Below are 26,867 nucleotides of genomic sequence, written 5' to 3'. Positions count from 1 at the left end.
TACTTTGAGTGGCCTTGCCCCTTCCTCCACATATTTTTCCAGCCTAAACACTTCTTTGATCACCTCTTGGACTTCATCCTTTCCATCCATAACTATTGACATTATTTCCTTCACCCTTTTCAGTTCGTCCTTTTCTCTTTCCGACCTCACTGACATGTGTTTTTCTTTCAAACCTGAGATAATCACACAGTTTTTCTTGTCTGCCGCATCTCTGACAAGCAATTCTTTACACTTTAGTACCTTCACCACTTCCTTCTCCACCTTTTCCAGGTGTTCCTTTTTCTGTTGATCTAAAATATCCTTAAGACGTATTTTGTCATCCTGTTGAGTTTTTTTTTCCTTCCCTTATGGTGTTCTTGGACTTCCTTGACATGTTCCTTGTGCAACTTAGTTTTAGATTCATACTCATCAAGTTTATATTTCATTTTGTCCCTTTCCTCCTCCAGCCTCGTATTTTCCCATTTAAGCTGTTTTATTTCACCTGCAGCTGTTTCATTACTCGCTTTTAATTCAGACACTCTTCTCTCCTGGTCAACACTGGGTGAACAGGTGCTCTCTAATCTATTTCTTAGCTCTTTTATCTCTTTCTCGTGTTCCAAGTTATGCTCTTGTAATTCACTCATCATTTAACATACCCGTTTTAATTTCTGGGCATTGTTCTTGGCCATTTTCTCCTTGTTTGTTAATGTTATTTGCTTCAGTCTGATACTTACGTTGGTCTGATCATTATTGGAGAACCCAGCAAACTCACTATCATTGAATGTAAACAATGAACTGCTTCTCTCCGCCATGGCACAGTCATACGAAATTTAAAACTGTCACTTTGTTTTACTCTTATTTGACCGACGCCTCTGGCTTATTTTCACTCAGATGAGATGGGATCACTACTCATTCATTCAGTTTGCATATTCACAATAGGCATGCTTCCTTTTCGCTGCCGATTTTGCGTTATTTGCACACGATCTGCATGGAGCTCCACATCGGACGACGTCGTCACATAGTAATTCACCGGGTCGGTCAGCATCACTTGATGGTCGTGATGGTCAGCTTTTACCCTCCCAGAAGGGAGCTGAGAGCTCATATAGTCCGATCTAAGAGCAAGGCTGTGACCTTCACACACGCACACACCTGTCCCCTTGCTCCAGGGGGACAGTAACCACCCATTTCATCAGTGAAACTTTTTGCAACCTGAGCGGGGCGCGAACTCCCATCCACCAGTTGGCAAATGGGAACGTTACCACTGCACCAGCTAGCGGTTTTGTGTGTGTGTGTGTGTGTGTGTGTGTGTGTGTGAGAAAGAGTGAGCAAGGGAGAAGTGTCTGTTGCGACAGCAAAAGAAATGTATAGATAATTTAAAGTTTATGGGTGGATAACTTTAAGGATTTTGTGGGTTAATATGGAAGTGGGAATCCCAATGTGAATGTTTGTGTATGTGTTTATGCACAAACTAGTGATAGGTGAAGCGAGAGTTAAGGAGTTTTAGAAGGATGTTAAGTTTGTTTCAAGATATTGATCAAACATAGAGGATGATTTTCATGAATGCATTGAATGCAACAGCAACTAGCAAAAAATGGAAGGGATGCTGGGTAATTTGGCATGCCAGGAATGAATGAGAAAGAGTACAAGAATGCTTCGAAGGAAATTTGAGCTGGAAAGGCATTGGCTATTATAAATGGTTCATCTCAGCACAAACTGATACACAAATATACGTGAAGAGTGGAAAGGAGACTGGAAGATACATCAGTGGATTGGAGGTCTATTACAGACTTAGTGTGGATGGATGAGTGTGTGAAGTGAGTGGCTTTGATATGAGAGTGGACTATCAAACCACTGTGTAGTCTTAACGTTAGAGTTGTGTATAGATGTCAAGGTAAAAGTTATATGAAGGTAGAAAAGGGGAGCGGGTGCTTGGAGTTAAGAATTTGCAGTAGGATGACAACAGGACAGAAATTCAGGAAACAGTGACTGAAAATTTAGGGAGGCACATTATAAATAAATTCAGTGAAGTGGAGGAAGTATGGAGAACATTAAATGAGGTAATGTGTACATAGTGCAAGTAGGTGTGTAGTGTGCAGAGGAGAAGTCAGAAAGAGGTATAATATGATGAAATGTGAAAGTAAGTAAAACAACTAGTGGAAGTGAAGAAGATAGTATACAAGGAATGGTTGGGGAGTAGAGGAAATGAAAAAGCAAAGATATAAAAAATACAGGAGTGTGTGTTCAAAAGGAGGAGAGCAAAAAAATGGTACAAGAAAGAGGAATCCAAAGCAACAAATGGAAAGAAATTAGTTGTTTTGGGTACAGTAGAAGTAAGGAGAATCTGAGGTTGAATTGAGAGTAACAGTCTAACAGAAAAATGAAGGTAATGAATGATAGGGGATTAGTTGAAAGATATGAGCTACTGGAAAGCTGGAGAAAACACATCAACCAACTGTTCAATAGGGTGAGAAAAGAGAAAGCGGTCAAGTTGCTTAATCTGTGGCAGTTAAAGACTGGTTCCTATCCACAAATTACGATTTCCGCAGTTTACAAAGTTAAGAACCAATGGGAAAAAAAGGATATTTAGTCTGGACCCTCATGGAACCCCCCAAAGCAGCCTACCTACACCTAACTAGCCAACAGCAGACACAAACCCGTCCATCAATTGCTCCAGTCCCATAGGCCTTGATGCACTTCAAAATTTTAGTATTGTTCTTGTAATTGGTGCGAATTGTTGACTTGTTCAGGCCATACTTCCTGGCCAAGTGTGCAAACTTCTCTCCTTTCTCCACTCGACGAATAATGTCCAAACGCTGTTGATAACTGAGAGGAGCCTTCTTCTTGGACCCCAGCTGGGTCGAACGTCGCCTTGGGGGGTTGGGGCCGTCCATAACAGAGCCCAGGGAGAGGTAACCTTGACAAAAAAAAGGACAGGTAGCGCTCAGAATTCACGGGGGAACACACGTAGTTGGTGGTTGGCGGGACAGGAGGTAAACAAAACATGGCAGCTGTAGTGTGCACACTTGCCACCAGGGCCAGGCTGTAATTGGCTGCTAGGTCAAGGTTGTCTGTGATTGGCAAGCAGCCGCGGAATACATCATGGGTGCGTGGATATTATAAATCTCCTCGGAAATGAGCCACTTTGGAACCTAGGAACCACGTTTTTCGAGTTTTTTCCATGGAATAAAAAAAATAGGGACTGGTTGGGCAAAGTACCACGGTTGTAATCCGTGGCTTACAGATACACATATTAGGCGACTTGACTGTGCTTTGATATCAGATTTGGAGAGAGTTATTCGAGAAGACGGTAAAGAGAGAGTGGAATGATGTATGTTCAGCAGTAAAATGGGGGGGGGGGAGGAAAAATCTCCATTAGGCAATTTTAATTAGCATCACCATCCTGTCGACTTATCATTTTATTTACCATCTGCTGTACGCAGTTACCATCTCATTACTATCCTTACGTATTTCATATCGTTATGTTACTCTGAACTCTTCCACAAATTTTGCTCAAAAATGGATAAAAGCTGTTTCAGTTGATCCATGTGACCTTGACCTTTTAACTATGGTTCTCAAAAACAGGTCAGCCCCTTGGTTGATCCTCACCCCTGCCATTAAGTGTGGTTAAAATAAAATTAAAACTGTTTTAGTTATTTTGTTCACACACATACACACAGGTTGAATTTTAACTTTCCCCTGTGACCTTGACCTTGAATTTAGTGTTTTCAGATCAAATCACTTTTGTTTTTGGTTTACCATAAAATTTTCACCTAGTGTGAGATAAATCAGATGACACCTATTGCAGTTGAATTTGCTAGGTCATATTTTCACCTAGCTCTGTGACTTTGACCGTTGACCTGTTGTTCTAAAAAACAAGAGGTCAAATTTCTGGTTGCATCTCTACTCCTTGAGTGGTAGGTGGGGTCGCTCACTATCCACTCACTCGATTTAGTGCTGCTTTGAGTGTCTGCCCTTTCTTCTCTTCTTTCCTTCCTCTTCTGTCTTTCTTTCCTTCATTCTTTCATCTTTCTTCTGCCTACAGGTGACTTTACATCTCTTTCCTCTTTCTTTCATCTTCATTCTGCCCATGGGTGACTCTACAGTAAGTGACAAGCCAAATGGTTTCCTGTACACCAGGAAACCATTTACTACGCTGAGTGGTAACCATCCATCATCCATCATCTAATCCTACGTTGCCCCATGAGGAGCGTAGAAGCCCGGGGCTAGGAAAGTTGGTCCTGGCATTTAAGATGAGAGTGACCAGCCTCACTCATCCCTGAGTGGTATTACGTGAGTAATAAACCCCAACCACCCCTTGGATATAAACCTTCACTGGCTCAATCCGATTGGAGCACCTTTATTACCCACTAAACCACCAGGAGCCAAAATTTGGTTGTATGGTAACCACCCAGCGTAGTAAATGGTTTCCTGGTGTACAGGAAACCATTTGGCTTGTCACTCAGTGTAGAGCCACCCACAGGCAGAAGGAAGAGGAAAGAATGAAGGAAAGAAAGACACAAGAGGGAGTGTAAAGTCACCCGCAGGCAGAAGAAAGAGGAAAGAATGAAGGAAAGAAAGACAGAAGAGGATGGATGGAAAGAAGGATGGAGGAAAGGAAAGGGCAGACACCCGAGAGCAGCACTACATAACCAAATAATGGTGCCAGGTGGTTTAGTGGGTAATTTAGGTGCTCCAGTCGGATTGCACCTGTGTAAGTTTTTATCCGAGGGGTGGTTGGGGTTTATTGCTCATGTAATGCCACTCAGGGATGAGTGAGGCTGGTCACTCTCATCTCAAATGTCAGGACCAACTGGGTTCCTATGCTCCTCATGAGGTGACATAGGATTGGATGATGAATAGATGGACCTCTACTCCTCCAGTAAATTTAGTAGCCAGAGAAAAACTGCTTGAGTTATTTAACACACACACACACACACACACACACACACACACACACACACACACACACAAGAGAACACCCTCTCTCACTTTGTGAGTGTTGTTATAATGACTATATGATGAAATATATGAGGGGCATTGGACTTTCATGGGGAAGGTGTCATTGTTTTTGTAGGGGTAGAATTGCCCATAGAGTCATTTGTTGAGGTCATTCACTGCAGGGTTTGGCTTGCACTAAAGATACTGTTGATACGTTGTCTGTTGAATTTATACTTGAAGGTCTCAGCAGAACTATATCTTGTATCACATAAATTCATTATGTTCATTTTTATTCCTGCTTTCACTGTCCATGTACAGCTTGTGAATTGTTGTGTCTAATTGACTTATGACCCTGGCAGGCAGAGAAGGTGTACAAGGAAGCAGTGAGTGCAGGAAAAACAGCTGTGCTAGCCAGGGAAAACCAACTCTCAGCAGACATTCTACACCTTGCTTTGGGTAATCTCCCATCAGGTAAATATTTACGGAACTATGTGCTGTGATATCTTTGGGCCTGTAGTACTGTAAAGTGGTTGAAGAACCATGCAATGCTTACTGTGATATATAACAACTGGCATCATCATCAGCAGCCTACTTACCACTAAATTAAAGCAAGCAAGCAGAATACAGTTGCAGCAAAAAGTAGAGAGGGAGAGAAAGGTGTGGAGGGTTGCCTCAAATATCATTACTGAAATCTGTCCACCTCATTTTTCTTGGGGTTTACAGTTTGAATGTAAACCTACACATCTGGCAATAGGTTAAGACGAAGTGAGCCTACCCATGCCTGCAAGTGCCCATTCAGCACCCTGGGGTCAGCCACAGGTGGTGCATTGATGCATTTTGATGTGAATTAATTTTGTGGCTATGTTGGCATGGTTTTCTAGTGGCTGCCTCTCTTGTAATTATGGTTGGTTCAAAGAACCTGACTACTAAACAGGCAGCCACACTAATAAGTTGGTTAAGACAGGTTGTACCAAGAAACACATTGCCCTGCCTATAAGAATCAACTTGAAAATTGTGCAGTGCTGGGCAAAGCAACTCTGTGATGGCGGTGCTGATGCCACTGTGTCTCATAGAAAGCAGCTGGCTGACCCAAGAAGTTAGTCAGTGGACTCTGAATATTATCTGACGACTGACTGATAAAAACCCTAGGATTATAGCAAAGCATATTAAAGATAAGAACCCAAATGAAAAGACTGTACAGTTTGTTCTGTTGAGATGTCTCAGCAACCACTTGCTCTACCCCCACAAAAGACCTTTGAGAACCCTTAAGCAGGTAAAGCATAGGGTCAATTTAATCTACCCCCACAAAAGATCTTTGAGAAACCTTAAGCAGGTAAAGCTTAGGGTCAATTTAATCTACTCCCACAGAAGACCTTTGAGAACCCTTAATCAGGTAAAGCATAGGGTGACTTTTACCTTGCAGTATCTCCACTGGGACCTTACTCATTGGAAGCAAATATTGTGGACTGATGAAGCCACATTCATGGCGACAAGAAATGTTGGTGGACGTGTGAGATGGCCAAATACATTCATCCCACCATTCAGTTCCTTGACTCTTTGGTCGTATGAGGAGCATTCAGCTATTATAGAATTGGAAAATTAGTGAAATTGTCCAAGAATGTTGCCATGAATTGCTACACTTACCTTGAATTATTCTGTGATGTGTTTCTAGAGTGCTCTGAAGCCTGCATGATGGACTTTCTGATGCGGGATAGGGCCTTTTCCACACAGCAAAATATGTTACAGAATGGTTGGATGACTGTTGTGTCTGGTGCATCATGGTATTGCCAGGAAATTCCCCTATCTTTAATGCAATTGAAAACTTGTGGGCGCTGATGATAAGCCAGGTGCCAAGCGAGGATATCTCTCCTTTGTCGACAAGCTTCGGCCAGTCATACTGGATGAGTGTACTTCATCATCCAAGAAGACATTTCAGAACCTCGTTGCATCTGTTCCCTGCCAGCTTAGGACTTGCAAGAAAAGAAAAGGGAAGGAGTACATAGTATTAGTTTTTTTTTTTTTGTTTTTTTTTTTTTTTTTTTTTTTTTTAATGCAAGGAAGAAGGAGCCAAAAGCCTGGAGCCTGCAAACTGTTCCCTTGAAGAAAAAAATAAAAACAATACAACAGACAGCCAAATTCAAGATGCGTTCATTTCGAGACGCCTAGACTCACTGCATTTGAAAGACTGGAGATCACAGGGTGTAGGAAATACAGCAGAGGGAGACAGTTCCAGAGTTGACCTGTTGCATACTTGGAGGGCTGGGAGTAACGGATAACTCTTGCATTAGAGAGTTGGACAGAAAAGGGATGAGAGATCGTTGCTGGACGGGTGCTACATATCTGTCGTAGTGGTGGAGGGATGCAAGCAGACAGTTCAGAGGAGCAGTGATCATTGAAGCAGTGATAGAAAAGAGATGAAGATGCAACAGTGCGGTGATGCGATAGAGGTTGAAGGGGGCCAGTAAGAGTAGGAGAGTTCATGAGAAAAAGGCTTTGACTCCACCTTGTTGAGAAGAGCAGTATGTGGGGAGCCCACATAGGAGAGTTGTATTCTACATAGGGGTGAATAAAACCCATGTATAAAGTCAACCTCTCTCCACTTTCTGGTTCCTGCGAGCCACTGGCATTGGCTCCAGGGTAAAATATTTTTCTGCCTATGAAATCTTGATGAACTCTGGTTATGAAGCAATGGCCCTCAGTTCCATGCAGCCCTTAAGTGGGCAGGGGGTGCTGAGAATCCCACGGTGTAGGAATAAGTTTATACATCCAAAACGAACCTTAAGAATAGGAAATTGGAATGTTCGAACTCTCAGTCAGGCTGGTAAAATGGAAGTACTTATTTCATTGTTCAAGGAATATCTATCTATCTATCTATCTGTCTGTCTATTGCCAGATGCCTTAATCCTGTACAGGGTGGCCACAAACAAATCGCCTCCACGTTGCCCTGTCCCCCGCCATTTCACTGCCTTGCTCCCAACTCACACCCCCCTCTCTCATATACCTCTCCACCCCATCCCTCCATCTCATCCTCGGCCTCCCCCTCCCTCTCTCCCCCTCCACCTCACTCACATACACTCTCCTCTGTCAGTCTCTCACCCTCCATCCTCTCCACATGGCCAAACCTCCTCGGTATGTTCCTCCTAACGCTTCCTATCACATCCACATCCACACCACAACGCTCCTATTTATCCTCATTTGTCAGCCTGTCTCTCCATGTGACTCCACAGGCTCCTCTTAAATAACTCATTTCCACTGCTCTCACTCTTGACTTGTGTCCTTCCAACAACGTCCAAGCTTCACTTCCATATGTTAGAGTTGGTATCACAATACTGTCATGTAGTAACTTATTCACTTCCATGCTCACTTCCCTGTTTCTTATCACTGCTTTCAAGGAACCAGCAACCTTTCTTCCTTGTTGTACCCTTTCAAGCACTTCACCCTCTAAACTTCGATCCTTACTCATCACACAACCCAAGTACTTAAACGTACTCACATTTTCCATTTCCTCACCATCCAGCCTCACTGTACATTCATTGACTTCGCCTCTCTCAAAGACCATCAATTTACTCTTCCCTACATTCACATTTTGATTCCGTTTCTTACACACTTTCCCATACTCATCCACCAAGTCTTGCAGCTCCCCTTCATCTTCACTCAACAACACAGTATCATATGCAAACAACAGTACAGGGAATTTCCAAGCACTACGCTCTCTCACCAGGGCCACTCCAACATCCACTGCCCTACCTTGTACCTCTTTTATTACCCCATCCATGTACAGATTGAACAACCATGGAGACATGACACATCCCTGTTTCAACCCAACCTTCAAAGAGAAAAATTCACTTAGTTCACCATCCACTTGCACTGCAGCCTTAGCACCATCATACATACTCTTCACAACATTCAACAACTTCCCATCTGCTCCATATATTCTTAATACTTTCCACAAACCTTGTCTATCCACCCTGTCATATGCTTTCTCCAAATCCATGAAAGCCGCATACAACTTCTTTCCCATCTCTAGAAACTTTTCCACTAAAGATCTAAGAATGAATATCTGATCTACACAACCTCTTCCTCTCCTAAAGCCTCCCTGTTCTTCTCCAACTAATTCCTCTGTTATTTCCCTAACTCTGTCAATAAGTATCCTACCATACACTTTTCCTATTACACTAAGAAGACAAATGCCCCTATGATTACCCTCATCCTTTGTACAAGGGAATAATTATACCTGACTTCCAATCCTCCTGGACTCTACCTTCCTCCCAGGCCAATCTGCACATCTTCCACATCCATTCTACTACTATCTCTCCCCCATACTTCAGCATTTCACCACACACTCCCTCAATTCCTAGGGCTTTCCCCAATTTGACTTTCTTCATTGTTTCCACAACATCTGTCCTACTGATTTCTTCCTGTCTTCTCACCTCCCTCCTCCCAGCCATTCCCCAGCCACTTATACTCGCATCACTTCCATCCTCTATGTTCAACAATTCCTTGAAGTGTTCTCTCCATCTGCTCACTTTTTCTCCCTTCTCCACTAGTAATCTACCATTTTTATCTTTCACTCCCCTGCTAACTTCACTTCCACCCTGTCTTACTCCCTTCACCTCTTTCCAGAACATTTTCTTACAGTCCCTCCACTTTACACTCAAATTCCTTCCAAATTCCTCATCCACTCTCTTCTTACTCTCTCTTACTGATCTCTTCACCTCTCTCTTTCTTTTTACATATAACTCTTTTTTCCGCCTCTCAGCTTCTTCCACGTCGCTATTTCTCATCCATTCATTGTATGCTTTCTTCTTTTGTGCCACAGCCTGTCTCACCTCTTCATTCCACCACGCTGTTCCTTGCACCCCCTTCCGTCTTCTCTTCATCCCACACACCACATCACATGCTGCACATATTTCTTCTGTGAATATCCTGGACACACCTTCCACGTCCCCCATCTTCTCCAATTCATATTTGCCCAATCGTTCCTCCACTTCTCTCTTATATTCTGCCTTTTTCTCATCCTCTTGTAACCTTTCCACTCTCCTTGCAAATACTCATTCTTCCCGTCCTTCCCTTCTTCTATTTCTCCATCTTATTTGGATCTTGATTCTGGCCACCACCAAGTAGTGGTCAGAAAGTCCACTCCCCCAACCTCTATGAGCTCTTGCATCCATTTCACATCTTCACATCCTTTCATCCACACACACATAATCAATCATTGCCTTCCTTTCATTCAGTTCACCACCCACCCTTCTCATCACTCGCCATGTATACCTGTGGATCATTTTATGCCTGAAGAGGGTATTGGCTATCACTAACCCCCTCCCAGCACAAATGTCCACTAATGCTCTGCCATTCTCATCTATCTCAGCTGGCACACCCCACTCACCAACTATTCCATCCACCTTCACATTCCCTACTTTACCATTCATATCACCAGTCAAAAACATTCTCTCATTCCTTCCAAACTTTTCCATGCACATGTTAATGGTAATTGTACAGGAGCTAATAAATATGATTTTGATGAGATGAGAAATGATGAGAACATGAAGGAGAAGTTTCGGTGAGAATGTAGGAACAGGTTTCTGGTCTTACAGACTTTGATGGAATCTGAAGACAATGATATTAACCCGCGCCGTCCCGGCGACGTGAATTAGCGCGGCAACATTGCAAGATCCCTAATTTGCACAATTTTCAATTTTCGCAAGTGTTTTCGCGTGTGATTTTTGGCACGTATACACTGGACACCATCCTCTATGCCTCTACAAGATGCCAAGCAGGAACACTGCCTTACACCGCATAACCTCCCCCCCCCCTCCCCCCGCACGCCATTGTCTCGGAAATTCACCTGTTACCAGTGACCTGGCCAATAAAGACATTCAGGGCCAGAGTGATTCCCCAATCGATGACAATGTGGAGGACAATGTTTACATAGCATTAGAGGAAGAAATGATGATCAGGTAATGTTGGGAAAAAAAGGTCATGAATGGTGATGAGTTAGTGAGTGAAACAATGCTTATAATGCCTATATTACTGTTTGAAAACCAATATACTCTTGTACTACATATAAATTCGTACCAAGTAAATAAATAAATACTGTTTATGAGTGGATAAAATAGTTACCCTCCCATAGAACTCGTTTTCTTTGGTGCCAGCCTGTTAGAAAACCCAGTCAGGTAAGGAAGGACTTGTACCTAAATCGGGTATTTTAAACCTCAGGTGAGCGATTTCTCCATGAATTTTCGATGTTTCTCACCAAAAGCGGATGTTTGAGCCAAAAAAAAAAAAGGTCCAAAAACGTCGGGATGGGGCGCGTTAATCAAATGTGGAGAGAGATAAATGAGGTTTTGCATGAGAGTGCTAAGGTTACTATTAAGAAAAAGGGAAAAGCGAGAAGGAAAAATTGAATGTCAGATGAAACATGGAATGCAATTCAGAAAAGGAAAGAGGCGAAGTTAAGAAGTGAAGAACAACATGCTGATGGCCAGGTAGTTGAAGTACGTTGAGCAAAGTACTGGAGTATACATTCTGAAGTATAAAGACTCATTAGGCGTGATAAGAGGAGGCTGTATGATGAAAAGGCAAGAGAGACAGAAATTAAGTAAAAATGACGGTCAGAGCACAAGAGCAGCATATCAGGCCAAAAAGGAGTTAACTGGGAGTGAAAAGAAAAGGAAGGAAATACCTGTACGAGATAGAAATGGTAAAATGATGACTAAAGATTTGGATATAAAAGGAAGGTGGAAGGAGCATTTTGAAACTATTCTAAATAGACCAATCCCAGCTGAAGAGGACATTTTGCCAGCCAAGAGAGATTTGCGGATAGAAACAGGGGATATAACCTTGGAAGAGGTAGCAAAATCTATGAAGGAGTTAAAGAATTTTAAGGCCCCAGGAGAGGATGGAATATTTCCTGAAATGCTTAAGGGATGTGGACTGTTGTTACTTATGAAGGTATATTTGTTTTTCTTATATTTGTCTTTTTTTTTTTATATGTTTTGTTACTTTATATGAGTAATAACATTCCAAAGTTTGGGTAAATTTGGTCGATTAGTTTTTACAGAAAAAAATAATATATGCAGAATATGTATAAAAAAGAAGAGACTCGAGAAATGGGAAACCAGGGGAAGTGTGTTCATCTGATCTCTGTGATATATGGTAGTTTTACTAATAAAACCCTCGTTAATAAATTGCCCTAACAATTTTTTAATATTCTTCACCATTGCTGAAAAAAAAATTCCCCAAAATTCCTATGTATTTATCTCAGATTTTACCCCCTTTTTGCCACGTTCAAAAAATCATCACAGTCATGTTTGTCAGTCTCTGAAAAAAATATATGGACAAAATATTCCCCTTTCATTCCTCATTTTGTAGGTATTTTGCATTTTGTCCTACATTCAAAACTAATGGAGTCATATCACTCCAAAGGACTGTAAGTTTAGTTCTGAGATATCACTCATTTTCTGTTGACTTGCAGTGTGTGTATGATAGGAAACAACTTAGGTCCTTTTTTTTATTTTAGGAGTTAGGATTAGGGATGGTTATGAAGAGGCAGAGTATGTTGGAGAAGACAAAAATGAAGAAAAGATGTAGAAGGTTGGGGTTCATCAGGTGAGGTGGTGGTGGGGGGGCAAGTAAGAGGGGAGGTGGCCATGGTGGAGAAAGAACTGCTGCTTCCAACACGTTTTTCTCCCATTGAAATGGTGTCAAATTTTTCTCTGCTGCTTTCTGACACTGCAGTAGCATCTTAGACAGTTGCCTCATCTTCAGAAAGTGTGCAAAAACAATGAGAAATGGCCAAGTTTAGCACAGACTGAGAACAGGTTGAGACAAAGATTGGCACATCTCACCTCTTCCAGTGTCATGTCATCTCTGGCATTTCCCTGCCTCACTGCCACACTCCACACACTCACACTCCCATTGCCAGACGTATGACATAATTTTTACAGGAAGAAAAAGGAAAAAAATCAGGAGAAAAGTGGTCATATTATATATTACATAGAAAACAGAGATTTCTGCAGGGAAGTGACCTCAAAATTGGAATTACAAAATAATTTTTTTGAAGGGGAAAGAATTGTCGTATGACTGTCAAATTTTTACAGAGAACGAGTGATACTCAGAGCTATTTTATGGGGTAACTTTCGCAAAATGCCTTTGTCAGTCAATAGTCGGTCCCTGCTGGCGTCCACTCTCCTTGGTGGAAAATGTTGAGTTGATGAATGTGCTTTTGAAACTTTTTAATGTGGCATGGGATAATGATGGAATTCCAGAAGAGTGGAAAAATGGAGTGATTATAAAAATACCAAAAAAAAGGAGATTTAAGTTTGTGTGGAAATTGGAGGGGGATAACTTTGACACCTGTAGTTGCAAAAGTCTTTTCCAAAATCTTGTTGAACAGAGTAGGGCCAGTAATTGATAAAATTTTAAGAGAAGAACAAGCGGGATTTAGGAAGGGTCTAGGTTGTACTAATCAAATTTTTATTGTAAGGCATCTAATGCTGCAAGCTAATGAGATGAAAATGCCACTTAGTATGTGTTTTGTTGATTTTGAAAAGGCGTTTGATAGTGTTTCACGTGGAGCTATGTTGAAAATTATGAGATTCTATGGTATGCCAGAAACGTTTGTAAATATTATTAGAAGCATGAAGGTACATTTTGTAAGGTAATGGTGGGTGGTTCTTTTAGTGATCCATTTGAAGTTAGGTCAGGAGTGATTCAAGGAGGAGTTTGTTTGCTTTTGCTGTTTGTTTTGATTATGGATTATGTTATGAGAAAGGTTGTAAGGAGAACAGGTGCAGGAATTAACTGGAAAGAAAATAAGAGGCTGATGGACTTGGACTATGCTGATGATATTGTACTGATTTGCGGAAGTATTTACAGGATGCAGAGGGTGCTTGATTGTCTGGTGGAGGAAGGAGAAAAAGTGGGATTGGTAATAAATTGTGGAAAGACTGAAATTATTAATATGAACGTGGAGAACAAATTGATTGTGTAATTGGAAATAATGTGGTGAAGAATGTAGAAAATTTTAAATATTTGGGAACGATTGTATCATCTAATGGATCATTAAACAATGAAATTAAGGAGAGGATTAGACAGGCTTGGTGAGCTCTTGGAATGTTGAACTCTGTTTGGAATAATAATATGCTTTCCGTGCATACTAAAATAAAAATTTATAAGTCCATGGTTAGACCAATTTTAATTTATAGGCATGAGTCATGGTACAGTACAATTGCAACAGATCAGAAAGTATTAGGATTTGAGAATAAAATACTGAGAAGGTTTCTTGGGGTAAAAAGGCAAGACAGAGTTACAAATGAAAGAGTAAGGGATATTACGAGAGTGGAACCAGTTGATGAATATGTGAGACTGTCTTGCTGGAAATGGCTGGGGCACATATATAGAAAAGAAGGCAGTTTAATATAGGGTGTGCCAGAGTGGACTGCTAGAGGAAGAAGAGGAAGAGGTAGGCAGAGGGAAACCTGGATAAGGACAATGAAAAGAGAAGCGGGAGAAGAGTGTTGGTGGGACCTGAAGGAGATGGCAAGAGACAAATATTGGTGGAGGGAGTTCATCAAGGCCCTATGCATCCCATGGGGTGCTACAGGAAGGGATTGATTGATGAAGTCAACAACTGTGCAGGGGTAATAAAGGTATGGAGTCAGCTTAGCACACCTAAACTCTTGGAAGCAGATTTTATAAGAGATGTAATATGATCTTCCCAAGATAAATCCTGAGAGAATGAAGCCCCAAGTATGTTTAAAGATAATGCTGGATTGAGCTGGATATTAGTAAACATAAACGGGTACTCCTGTGGGAGATTTCATTGGTTTAATAGGTGTAAGAACTGAGTTTTTGACGCATTAAAAACAACAATGTTACTTTTACCCCAGTAAGAGATACAAGTCAAGTCAGACATTAGGTGTTCCAGAGCCTCATCCCTTGTTTGTAGTAGTAGTAGTAGTTGTTCCCTAGGCAGTCTGGCCGAACAGCCTCGAGTCCCTAAGGGAGGTCACAACCGAGACTGGGCTCTCAAGGAGTGTATGTTGTGTTGCTGGCATAGGTGATTGTGTGCACTGCAGTCTTCCATAATGTGCTCAGTAGTCTAGGGTGCTGTATTGCATCCTGGACAGACATCAGTGATGGAGTCATCCAGCCTCATCTGATAACTTGAGAGGGCTGTATGATGCCCACATCTCAGCCTGGCCAGGTGGACCCTGTCCTCACGAGGGAGATAGGATTCAGAAGAGTGGATATCAGGAGGCCATGCATGCAGCTGTGTGTTGTCTTTAAGTGACTGAATGGAGCAGCGAGTGATTTGAGTATGGATATGCTTCTGGAAGCTAGTCTGAGGCAGGCAAGGAGAGAAAGATGACAGTATTTGTGTATGATATGTGCTGGGTGTTGTTTTGATGTTCCTTGGTGTGTGTGGATGTGCTGCCATGTAGTGTTGTGGATTGTGTGGGTTTGTGGAAGCTGCAGCAAGAATCTGGGTGCCTCTCATGTCTAGATGATCCTTGACTTTGAGGACTTTGGTTTCTTGGTGTAGGTGGTCTGTGGGTGTAGTACTTTAGCTGTGCAGCCTGTGATTATTTTTAAGGCCTTGTTCTGTATGATCTGTAGAGTGTTGTAGTGTTTTATTGAGGTTAGAAGCCCAAGCAGGGCTTGCATAATTCATCACTGAACATATATATTGTTTGTATACTCTTGTGGTGGTTTCTTTGTTGTGTCCAAATGTTGTATGGACAAGTGACCTCAAGGCATTGAGTCTTGGTGTTAATGTGTCTTTAATGTTTGTGATGTGTTGTTAAAATGACATTGATGTATTGTATGTTACACCAAGGATTGTGTGTGTGTGTGTGTGTGTGGTAGGGGTGTGTTGTTTATGGTGAGGTGTGGAATGTGACTGTGTTCTGCGGTCCAGCTTGTGAGAAGAGTCACTGTAGATTTGGCTGGGGCTTTGCAAGTTTGCCATGTAGAGTCCTATGACAAATGATCATAGAAGGTCTGTCAAAAACTGCAGAGCAGTAAGCCAGCCCCTTATGATGCAAATGGTTCCTACCGAATCAGAACTAGGAGATGAGGTGGTGGGAAAGAAGATCACGCCCCCTCACCAGGTCTGAGGGGGGGGCCCCCAGCCACTTCTCCACTTGGCTGATTGGATACAGCCAGCTCTGTCCTATCCCACCCAAACTACTCACCAATACCACATCTAATGGGAGGGTTGTCTCATGCCTGTTCACCCCTCCGAGCCCCCTGCCTCTCCTCCACGCTCCCTTTATATTGAATGACAAGGCAGTTTCCGTGCTATGATCGCTTTGTGTTTCCTCGTGCCGTATTAATCCCCACACCACCTCCCCCACATCAGGGGTGTGTCTCATTCCCCTTCACCCTCACCAGAGATCTCCCACCCCACCACCACCTTCCTCGTTCCCTTTCCTTTGTTCTGAATGTGATGCAGTAATTTCCCTGACATGATCGGCCTGTGTCCATCTACTCCCACCATTTTTTTTTTTTTTTTAATACTCATGCTGACTCCTGCACCTAGTTTCATCAATAGAAACTATTTGACATTGATTTCATTGATTTGGGTAAGGCTCTTTAGCAAAAATTAGGTTTTTGCCAAATTTGGGGGGTTTGGAAAATTTTTTTGCCCCCCCCCCCTCTTTTTTTACTCATGCAGACTCCTACACCTAGTTTCATCATTAGAAACATATTTTACATTGATTTCATTGATTTTGGTAAGGTTCTCTAGCAAAAATTCCACCCACATTTTCCCGTTTTCTCATAGCGTGAAGGAGGACTTTTATGATCTTTGTCAGGCAGTTTTGCGGTAACCAATAGGCCTATAGGGCTGAGACTGGCGTTTTCAGGTGTTTAAATTCAACCTCTTCAGATCTTTAAGAAAATATTTTCCCTTGGTAAAAGCTGAAAAATCAACCTCGAATTGTGGCAGGGGTGGAATATACTGTATCTGTCTATCTATAGCCCGACACCCTTATCGCACAATGGGTGGCCGCAGACAAAACGCCTCCAAGTCGCTCTATCACCCACCATTTGACTGCCCTCCCCCCAACTCACTCCCCCTTCCCTCATATACCTCTCAACTCCATCCCTCTTCCTCATCCTCGGTCTCCCCCTCCCTCTCCCTCCCGCCACTTCACCTATGTATACCCTCTTAGTCAGTCTTTCATTCTCCATTCTCTCCTCATGTCCAGACCACCTCAGTGTATTTCTCCTAATTTTCTCAGTCACATCCACATCCACCCCACAATGTTCTTTCACATCTTCAGTCAACCTGTCCCTCCATGTCGTTCCACATGCGCCTTTCAGGTAACTCATTTCCACTGCTCTCACTCTTGACTTGTTTCCCCCTAGCAAGGTCCATGCCTTTCTTCCATAATGTCATGCAGTGACTTCTTAACTTCCATACTCCTCCTAAAGCTTAAGAAAAATGTGGTCTTTGGAGGTTAATGTCAGCCCTGAGGAAGTCAGAGGGGAGAAGTGATGGAGGAACAGCACCAGAATCATCTGAGTTGGAATTGGAGAAGAAAGTCCGAGCAAAGATTTCTGCTTTTCGGTAGAAGAAATAGCTACAGAGGCATCAGAGTGGAAACGAGGACGGATGAATGATGAGCTAAAGTTATTAGAAAGGTTTCTGGCAAGGTGCCAGAAGGAACAGGAAGAATTTGAGCTGGAGAGTTCAGAGCATTTATTATGAATGAAATTATTTTTAGAAGAGCGAAGAAGAGACTGCACCATTCCAGGCAGAAACAGAAAAGAGATGAGATTCAGGGGTGGGTTGGCTCTGATACCTTTTGTAGGCCTTCTCTTTGTTGTGGACAGCATTAGAACAAGCGTGATTAAACCAAGGTTTTGTTTTGCATTAGTCAAAGGATATGAGAAATTAATGTACCTGGTATGCTTCCATGCCCAAGAGAATAACCTTCATAATACGTAAGGCAAACTCAGATGGCTCCTGGCCATGGAAGCAATAATCATTTCAGGGAAAATCAAAGACGTACTGCCTGATGGCCTCCCAATCAGCAGCTCTAAAGTGCTACACCTGCCACTTCTTTGGAGGGTCTACAGGTTAAGGTGATAAGGTTGTGATCAGAGGATCCCAATGGAGAGGAAAGACTAACAGTATAAACAGAAGGATTAGTTGTATCAAGTATGTTGGAACTCCCTCCAAGGCAGTCAGGGATGCGTGTAGGGTGCTTTACAAGCTATTGTAGGTCATTAACCCCTAAAAATGGCATGACACGCTCAGGACAGGCATAATCGATGGGTGCAATATGGTGGTGGGGGAGGTTGGGAGGGGTGTGTGGGGGTGGTGGGGGGAACAGTGAAGGGGCAGTGTGGGATGGGGTGGGAGAGTGGGGGCATGACCGCATATGCGAACACCTACCTTTTTGGCCCTAGTTCCCTCAGACAGCATATGCAGACACTCGTCTTTTAGGGATTAAGGATAGAGAAGATGTAGGCTTGTTCACCGGGTGGATCAGTGAAAGAAGAGGAGAGCCAAAAGTGATGGTGAACATTGAAATCTCCTAGAATGGAGATTTAAAGTTGGGAGAAGTGGATAGAATGTGTTCCATCTTAGAAATAAGATAGTCAAAAGATTTTTTTCATATTCAGTAGAATTAAAGGATAAGCAAACAGCACAGATATATTTAGTCAGAGAATGACATGAAAGCCAAAGCCAGAGAGCAGAGAATTCAGAAGATTCAAGCTCAGGAACACGAGAGCAAGATATGTCATTGCGTACATATACACAACAGCCACCCTTAGCTTTGAAATGAGTATAGGAGGAGGCTGTAGCACGGGCCAAACAGGGTAGTACTCCTGGGGGGAATGGGAATGGGAATGCTGGTGATAGGGAGAGCTGGAGCTCCTGTTTCACTAGCTATCTAACCATCTCCCTTTGCTGACCTTTTCAGTGTGACAGTAACATGGAGAGTAGACCAGCATAGTCTCCCAAACATTTCCTCTAACTATCTTATGCACTACACCACATGCACTTTATATTTTACACAACGTTTCCCACTATGTTACAGGGGTTGGCGCCAGCAAGGACATGCGGCCAGAAAACTTTGCCCCTGCTACCTAGTGGCGGGCTTCTGGGGAGAGGCGTGACGGGGGTTCCTTTGGCATAGATCATGGGTCCAGGGCGAGATGGGGCTTGAGCTTGTGCTAGAGAGTACAGGGCATTGCAGTTCCCAGGCTGCCGCTTCCACCCAATAGAGAGGGGCCCGAACCTGGGAGTAGCGCCCCAGGAGGCTGCCCTATCAGTGGGTGTATAATGGCGGGATAGTTGCAGTGCCAAGGCACACTTGGAGGGTGTCCCTGCAGCTGTCCTGGCAGGGTGCCCGGAGGCCACTACCACAGCCACTGATAATAATGGCGGGATAGTTGCAGTGCCAAGGCACACTTGGAGGGTGTCCCTGCAGCTGTCCTGGCAGGGTGCCCGGAGGCCACTACCACAGCCACTGATAAGCTGGTGGGCTAGGAGTCCCAGATCCATTGCCTGGACCAGAGACTGTGCAGTGAGTGGGGCCTGTGGTATGTCTATCCCCTTTTATTAATATTGAATATGACAAAACACAAGAATAAGTTTCAAAGCAAGCTTGAGGACAGTAAACCACCCAGGGGGATGAGGGTGGGTTCATGGAATGTGGGAAGTTTGAGGGGAAGAGCGGGGGAAGTCGTTGAGGCATTCAGTAGGAGGTGGGTGGATGTGGAGTGTTTGCAGGAAGTCCGGTACAGGGGTGGATCAGCCAGAAAGATTGTTGGGAAGGATTGTTACTATAAGTTGTTTTGGCAGGGTGGGACAGACGGATATGGGGGTGTTGGTGTGATGGTTGCGGAGAAATTGGTGGAATATGTTATGAATGTTATGAGAGTAAGCGATAGGATATTGGTAGTGAAAATTCTGTTTGGTAGAAAGATAGCTGCAATTATATTGGAATATGCTCCACACGCAGGATTGGATGATGCGGAGAAAGATAGATTTGGGGATGATTTAAAACGTGTAGTAGGTGGTATGCAGGATGATGAGATAGTTGTTTTGGGAGGGGACTTAAATGGTCATGTAGGTGAAGCAGCACAAGGTTATGAAGGAGTACATGGGGGATGTGCATATGGTATAAGGAATGCGGAAAGGGAAACGATACTCGAATTTGGGGAGGCAACGGACATGATTGTGTGCAACACATATTTTAGGAAAAGAGAGAGTAGGTTAATTACATATGAGTCTGGGGGAAATAGCAGTCAGATAGATTATTTTCTGGTTAGGAGGGCCGATAGGAGGTTAATGAGGGATGAGTTATAGGAAGTGAGGAGTGTGTGCAGCAGCACAAACAATTGATTTGTGATATGGTGCTTAAAGAACGAGCGATGAAAAAGAAGACTTATGTACCTAGGAGGAAAATATGGAAGCTGAAGAACCAAGTAGTAGGGGATGCCTTCTATAGCGAGATGAGGAAAGTGTTGGCTGAACAGGGAGCTGTAGACAGAGGCGTTAATGAACAGTACAGAGCCCTCAAGAGCAATCTCTTGAGAGTTACTGATGTAACATGCTGTTGGACAAGAGGACCACCAAGACATAAAGTAACTTGGTGGTGGGATGAGGATGTACAAGCTGCAGTTAAGGAGAAAAGAAGGCTTTTCCGGGAATGGAAGAAGGGTGGTAGCAAGGAGGATACTTGGCTGCCAAGCGTAGGGCTAGAAGAGAGGTATACAGGGTGAAGTCTGAGTCACAAAGACTTTTACTTGATAACCTAAATCATGGGGAAAGGAAAAATATGATATTTAAGGTGGCAAATCAGATGAAGAGGGATAATCGGGATATTATAGGTGAGCAGTGTGTGAAGAATGATGAAGGAAGGGTAGTGGTGAACAGTGAGGATATTAAAGTTGCATGGAGAGAGCGTTATAGCCGGTTGTTGAATGAGGAGTTTGGCTGGGACAGGGAAGGTTTGGAGCCAGCAGATCCAGTGTTTGGCCCTTGGCCTTTGATTGATGCTGCTACTGTGAGTGAGGCAATAGACAGGATGAAGGTGGGGAAAGCAGCAGGTGTGTCTGGGTTGACTGCTGAAATGTTGAAGGCCTCAGGCGATATAGGGGTGAGTTTAGTCACTGACCTGATAAATAGGATTATTTATGAGTGTGTTGTCCCAGATGATTGGCTGAAGGGTGTAATTGTAAATGTGTATAAAGGGAAGGGTGATGCCCTGGAGAGAGGAAATTATAGAGGTATAAAGCCTTTAGATCAGATAAAGAAGGTAATGGAGAGAGTTTTAGAAGGTATGATTAGAGAAAGAGTGAATATTGATGAGATGCAGTTTGGGTTTATGCCAGGAAGGGGGACCACTAATGCCATATTCATTGTTCGACAGCTTCAGGAAAAATATATTGGGAAGAAAAGGGATCTGTATTTTGTTTTTGTTGATTTGGAAAAGGCCTTTGACAGAGTCCCTTGAGAGGTGGTGAAGTGGGCAATGAGAAAGCTTGGCTTGGAGGAGTGGCTGGCTAGGGTGGTTATGGCTATGTATGTGGGTGTTTGCATCCAGGTAAGAGTGAATGGAGATTTGAGTGATGAGTTTTCCATGAATGTTGGTGTACATCAGGGGTCAGTTTTGAGTCTCATGTTGTTGATCATGGTACTTGAAGCCCTCTCACCTGACTTTAGAAACAGACTCCCATGGGAGATGTTGTTTGCTGATGATTTGGTGTTGATTGCAGAGAATGAAAGGGAGGCGGAGGAAAGGTTTAGGAAATGGAGAGATGGTATGGGGCACAAGGGCTTAAGGGTAAATGCAGATACAACAAAAATGATGATATCTAGGGTTGGTGGTTGTACTGTCAAAGACGAGGGAGAGTGGCCATTTGCAGTTTGCCACAAGGGCATGGGAAGTAATTCCATCTTGTGCAGTGTTTGTGATAAATGTGTGCACAAGAGATGTAGTGGTGTCAGAGGTAGACTGCGAGATAATGCTGATTTTATGTGTACCGCTTGTCGGGGAGAGCAGGTGGAGATTGTCAGGCGTGAAAGGATTGAACTTGCTGGTGAATCTCTTGAGTGTGTGGAAGAGTTTTGTTATTTGGGAGACATGTTGTGTGCTGGAGATGGGGCTGGAGCTAGCTCTGTGGCTAGGATGAGAAGTGGTTGGAAGTTCAGGGAGCTCTTGCCTCTCCTGACATTGAGAGGACTCTCCCTACATGCTAAGGGGTCTTTGTATGCAGCATGTGTTAGGAGTGTAATGCTGTATGGTAGTGAGACCTGGGCAGTAAAGGAGGAGGATATTCGCCGGCTGAGATCTACAAAAATGACAATGATTAGGTGGATGTGTAGTGCGTCCCTGTGTGCAAGGTCTGGGGGGGCTGGGTTTACAATGGAAGAGTTGAGAAGTAGGATGGGACTGGAGTGTATTGGTGTTGTGATGAGGAGAAGTAGACTGAGATGGTTTGGACATGTGGAGAGGATGGGGGATGATAATTGGGTGAGGAATGTGAAAAGTGTTAATATTGGGTGTGGGGTTATGAGGGGTAGACTGAGAAAGACATGGGACGAGGTCATTAAGTGTGACCTCAGTGTTAAGGGACTGAACAGGGAGGCTGCAATGGATCGTGCAGCATGGAGAGCCACCATTAGGTGACCAAGGCCGACGCATGCAAGCATGTTGGAGCCTTGAAAAATGAAACGAAACAAATAGAGAAACTAGGAGGATACAAAGAAAGGTTTGCTATCTGTCTCCTCAGACAGCTGAATCTCTGTTAGGAAGAGAAGGTGAGGTTTGGAGGAGGAGAGGTGGTGCACAACAGAGAGAAATTTAGAGGAAAGGCCGCGAATATTGCAGAAATAAAGATGAGAGTCAGACAGTGGTTCCAGGCATCTCGCTGGGTCATCACCGGGAGAGGGGCAGATGGTGGGGGCATTTATGGTTCTCTCCCTGGGGACTCCGAGGCTTGATCACGAGACGCCATTTTGTTGAATTTTGAATAGGAAGTTTAATGTGTAACGTGCAAGTAGTTCGGTGTCGACAGTAAGAGGAACTTATATTGGAGAGTAAGCTGGCCTGCTCTCTGTGTTATTGAAACACTTGAAAAAGTTCAGCAATGGGGGATGGTCAGGAGCTAGTCCTGAGGGCTGATGAAATGTGAGCTCCAGCTCTCCCTGTCAACAACTTACCATCCACCATGGGAGTACTGCCCTGCTTGACTGGTGCTTCAGTCTACTCCCAAGTGTTTGCTGTTTTTTTATTTTTATTATTACTAAGAGATTTATAGTGCACTACCTGATATTTTTTTTTTTTTTCCATGGCTGTACATGCTGACAAGCACCAGCTACATACTAGTATGATACAGCACACACAAGTCATTCTTCAACCTTATCCTGTTACTTTGGCCTTTGACAGTGTTCTCAAAATTAATTCCCTTCATCTTTTTCTTACCTTGAAGCCTTCCAGAAGTGTTGTCAGACTCGTTTAAAAGCTGTTTAAGTTGACAATGCCATGTAGCCTTGATCTTTGACCTGTTATTCTACAAAACAACCCCTTGGCTGACCCTCAAATCGTCCATCAAGTTTGGTCTCAAGCAGAGCAAAATTGCATTAGTTATTTTGTGCACAGACAAACATGTAAATAAAACTTTGACCATGCCCAGTTTCCTTGACATTTGACTGGTTATTCTCAAAATCAAATGGCATCATTCTTTCCTTACCTTAAACTGTACCATTAAGTTTGGCGTAAATTAGATAAAAACTGTTTAAGTTGACATTGCTAGATCAGACAATGATCTGTCCCTGTGGCCTTAACCTTTGACATATTCTAGAAACAAAACAAAACAAAACAATAGGCTTATTTGTGAGCTGATCCTCAACATTTCTACCAAATTTGATTACATTCAGATTAAAACTTTTTGATACCTTCAAGAAAGTTCCATGAGTGTGGGTATAATAAATATGTGAGATAAAAGGACATGAGTGGGTGAGATGGCCTGGAATGGCAGTGGGTGGTGGTGATATGCAAGGGGAATTATATGCTTTGTCAGTGGCTGTTCTGTGTAGGCTGGTAAGGTGCAAGCCAGAGATGTGGAGAAAATCTTAAGTGGGGTGGACTGAAATGTGTGGGAGAGATGGGCTTAGATGGTAGTAAGTACAGTAGTGAAGTGGGGTGGGATGAGCACATCTTGTGAAGCTGGGCATTATATGAGGGACAGTGCAGGTGGTGGGAATAGACTTCACATTCAGTGATGGAGTTTGTGAGGGATTTTAATAATTTGGTACGAATGTTCAGCAAAGAAAACATGACTGATGTGAAAGTGGAGGTGATGAGCTGGTAGAGTGGGAAAGTTTTAGATGCACTGTAAAGTATGGATGTGAGTATGAAAGGGAAGAGATAGTTTCTTCGTGTCACCCTTGATTTATATGGCTAAGATGCAGGCAGTGTAGGACAGTAAAAGTAGAGTAGATGATTCAGCCGGGTGGGAAGGTGTCAGATAGACTGTAAAGTATGTATGAAAGGAAAGAAATAGTTTCTTCATGCCATCTTTGACTTACATGGTTAAGACGCAGGCAATGCCAGGATAAAAATCAGCACCAGTAGAACAGATAATTGTCTGGGAGATGCACATAGAAATACCTAGAACGATGTGTTGAGAAAGAAGTGTGCTGAAAAATTAGAGTATAACTGGATGTTATGGGTATAGTTGAGAGGAATGTGCTCGGGTGGTTTGGTCATGTGGTAAGTTGGTAAGCATTGAAAATTAAAGTTAAATACAATACAGAGGACACCTTGATAACTGCACCCACTTCTGTAGTGTTGTAAGGGAAGAAAGAAACAATTATATACAGGGAAGGCAGTGCAGCAAACCTTGAGGGTCCCACCTTCCATAAACTCTGGCCTTGGAGAAGGTCTCCTGCCCTTGCAAAATTTTGTGTACATATGTAAGAAATATGGCATTGTCCCCCTTGGGCATTCCTTCCATGGGGGGGGTGACCATTGGGGGTCCCACCCTGCCTTTAACGTTGCTGGTATGATGTGCACTACAGTAGTACGCCAAATTTCATATTCCTGTGCGTAATGGCTTTGGTCTGGACCCCTGCAGCCTTCTTCTCATTGGGCGGTGACCCTTTGAGGGTCCCACCCTGCCTCATTTAATGTTCTTAGGTAAAAAACTGTGGCACTTTCTCCCCAGGGCCAAGTCGCCTCCTCCTCTTGAGGTGGGTGGTAATTGGGGATCCAACTCTGCCTAAAAGGTGGCTGGGGGTAAACACTTAGCACCTTCTCCTATCACCAACTCTCTTCCTTCCATTCATCAGTGACCTTAATCTAACCCATACATCTAACCCTATCCACTCACTTGATGATGACTCCATCTTTCACCTTTCCATTCTCGTCCCACAACATCCATCTCTGCAATATCTTCAACAAACAAGGGATGAGGCAATGGTGCATCTAATGTCTGGCCTTGCTCATATCTCTGATTGAGGTAAAAGCAGTCTTTTTTTTTAAATGCTTCAAAAACTCAGTTTTTACATCTTCCAACCCATCAAAATCTTCTGCAGGAGCAGCCTCTAATTTTTAACAATATCCAACTCAGTCCTCATCATCTTTAAACATACTTGGAGTTTTGTTTTTCCGGGCATTATCTTGGAAAGATCATATTACCTCTCTTGTAAAATCTGCTTCCAATAGATTAGGAGTGCTAAGCTGGCTTCATGCCTCCTTTATCCCTGCTCAGTATATGACTTTATACACAAGTTTTATTCACCCCTGTTTAGAGTACAGCTCTCATGTGTGGGGAGACTCTTCACATACAGCTCTTCTCAGTAGGTTGGAGTTAAAGGCTTTTTGTCTCATCAACCTTCTCCTCTTACTGGCTTCCTTTAGCCTCTGTCTCTTCGCTACACTGTTTGTAACAACAAACTTTCATACCTTTGCTACCCAACCTTCTAATGCAGGAGTTAACTATTACTCTCAGTCCTTCACGTATGCAACAGGTCAACTCTGTAACTGTCTTTCACTGTCTGTATTTCCTACTGCATATGACCTTCAGATGCAGTGTGTCCAGGCATCATGAAATGAACAGGTCTTGAATTTGGCTCTCTGTTATATAGTTCCATTTTCTCTTGGAGAGAACAGTCTTACAGACATCTGTCCTTTGATGCCTTCTTCCTTGCATTACCAAAAAAAAAAAAACTGGGGCAGGTTGCCTCCTTTTCCTCCTGAGGTGGGTTGTTATCAGGGGTTCCACCCTGCCTGACAGGTGGCTGGGGTAAACACGTACCAATATGCCAGATTTTACATTCTTAGATAAAAAACTATGGCTGTCCAAAATGATTTTGTGGGACCTACGAAGGCCGCATTATTCCTTGTGATGGGCAACCCTCATTGGTTCCACCCTTCTCAATATGTGGCTGAGATGAACATCTATCGATGTACAAAATTTAATGTTTCTCTGCTTAAAAATTTAGCCATGCTTTACAACTTTGTCCGAGACCACCGGTGGCCCCTGTAGGGGCATCATTGTGGGGTCTCACCATGCTTATAACCTGGTGAATGTGAAACTTTACCACTGTGCAAAAACATGTGTTCCTAGGTATAATTTTAGCTGTCCCTTACTCCTTTGGGCGGGACACCCATTGGTTGCCACCTCTGTGGCAAACGGCACTTAGAGTTCCTTCCCCGTTTCAAGCCTGCCTGGAGGGGAGGCCTACCATTCTGCAGTTTTCCCCCTTACCTTGAAACTCCTCCCAAAATGCTTGGATCTCATTCTTCGAGAACGACAATGAGTGAGTGAGTGAGTTAGTGAGTGACACAGTTAGGAACAAACATATATTTGGCCACCCCTGTGGGTGAGGCAATAATCATAAAAGTGAAGTTGAGCAGAGAATGATGAGAGGAAGTTTGAGAGCTAGGTGACTAGATAGTTACATAGAAGGGAAGGCA

General features: G+C 43.1%; 1 protein-coding gene across 1 annotated transcript in view; it reads left to right on the top strand.

The window, feature by feature from the left end:
- Positions 1-26,867, top strand: part of LOC145417842 (von Willebrand factor A domain-containing protein 5A-like) — a 756,527-nt gene that overhangs the window by 147,693 nt on the left and 581,967 nt on the right. Inside the window, exon 4 of the mRNA XM_080286463.1 lies at positions 5,277-5,388. Coding sequence (XP_080142589.1) covers positions 5,277-5,388 — 112 coding nt within the window. The remainder of the gene's footprint in view (positions 1-5,276; positions 5,389-26,867) is intronic.

Source organism: Coenobita brevimanus, chromosome 111 (genome assembly GCF_032717465.1).
Source record: "Coenobita brevimanus isolate Jiangsu-jjx chromosome 111, ASM3271746v2, whole genome shotgun sequence".
NCBI classification, from domain to species: domain Eukaryota; kingdom Metazoa; phylum Arthropoda; class Malacostraca; order Decapoda; family Coenobitidae; genus Coenobita; species Coenobita brevimanus.
The sequence above is the reverse complement of the archived record's forward strand: the minus strand, read 5'-3'. Positions and strand labels throughout refer to the sequence as shown.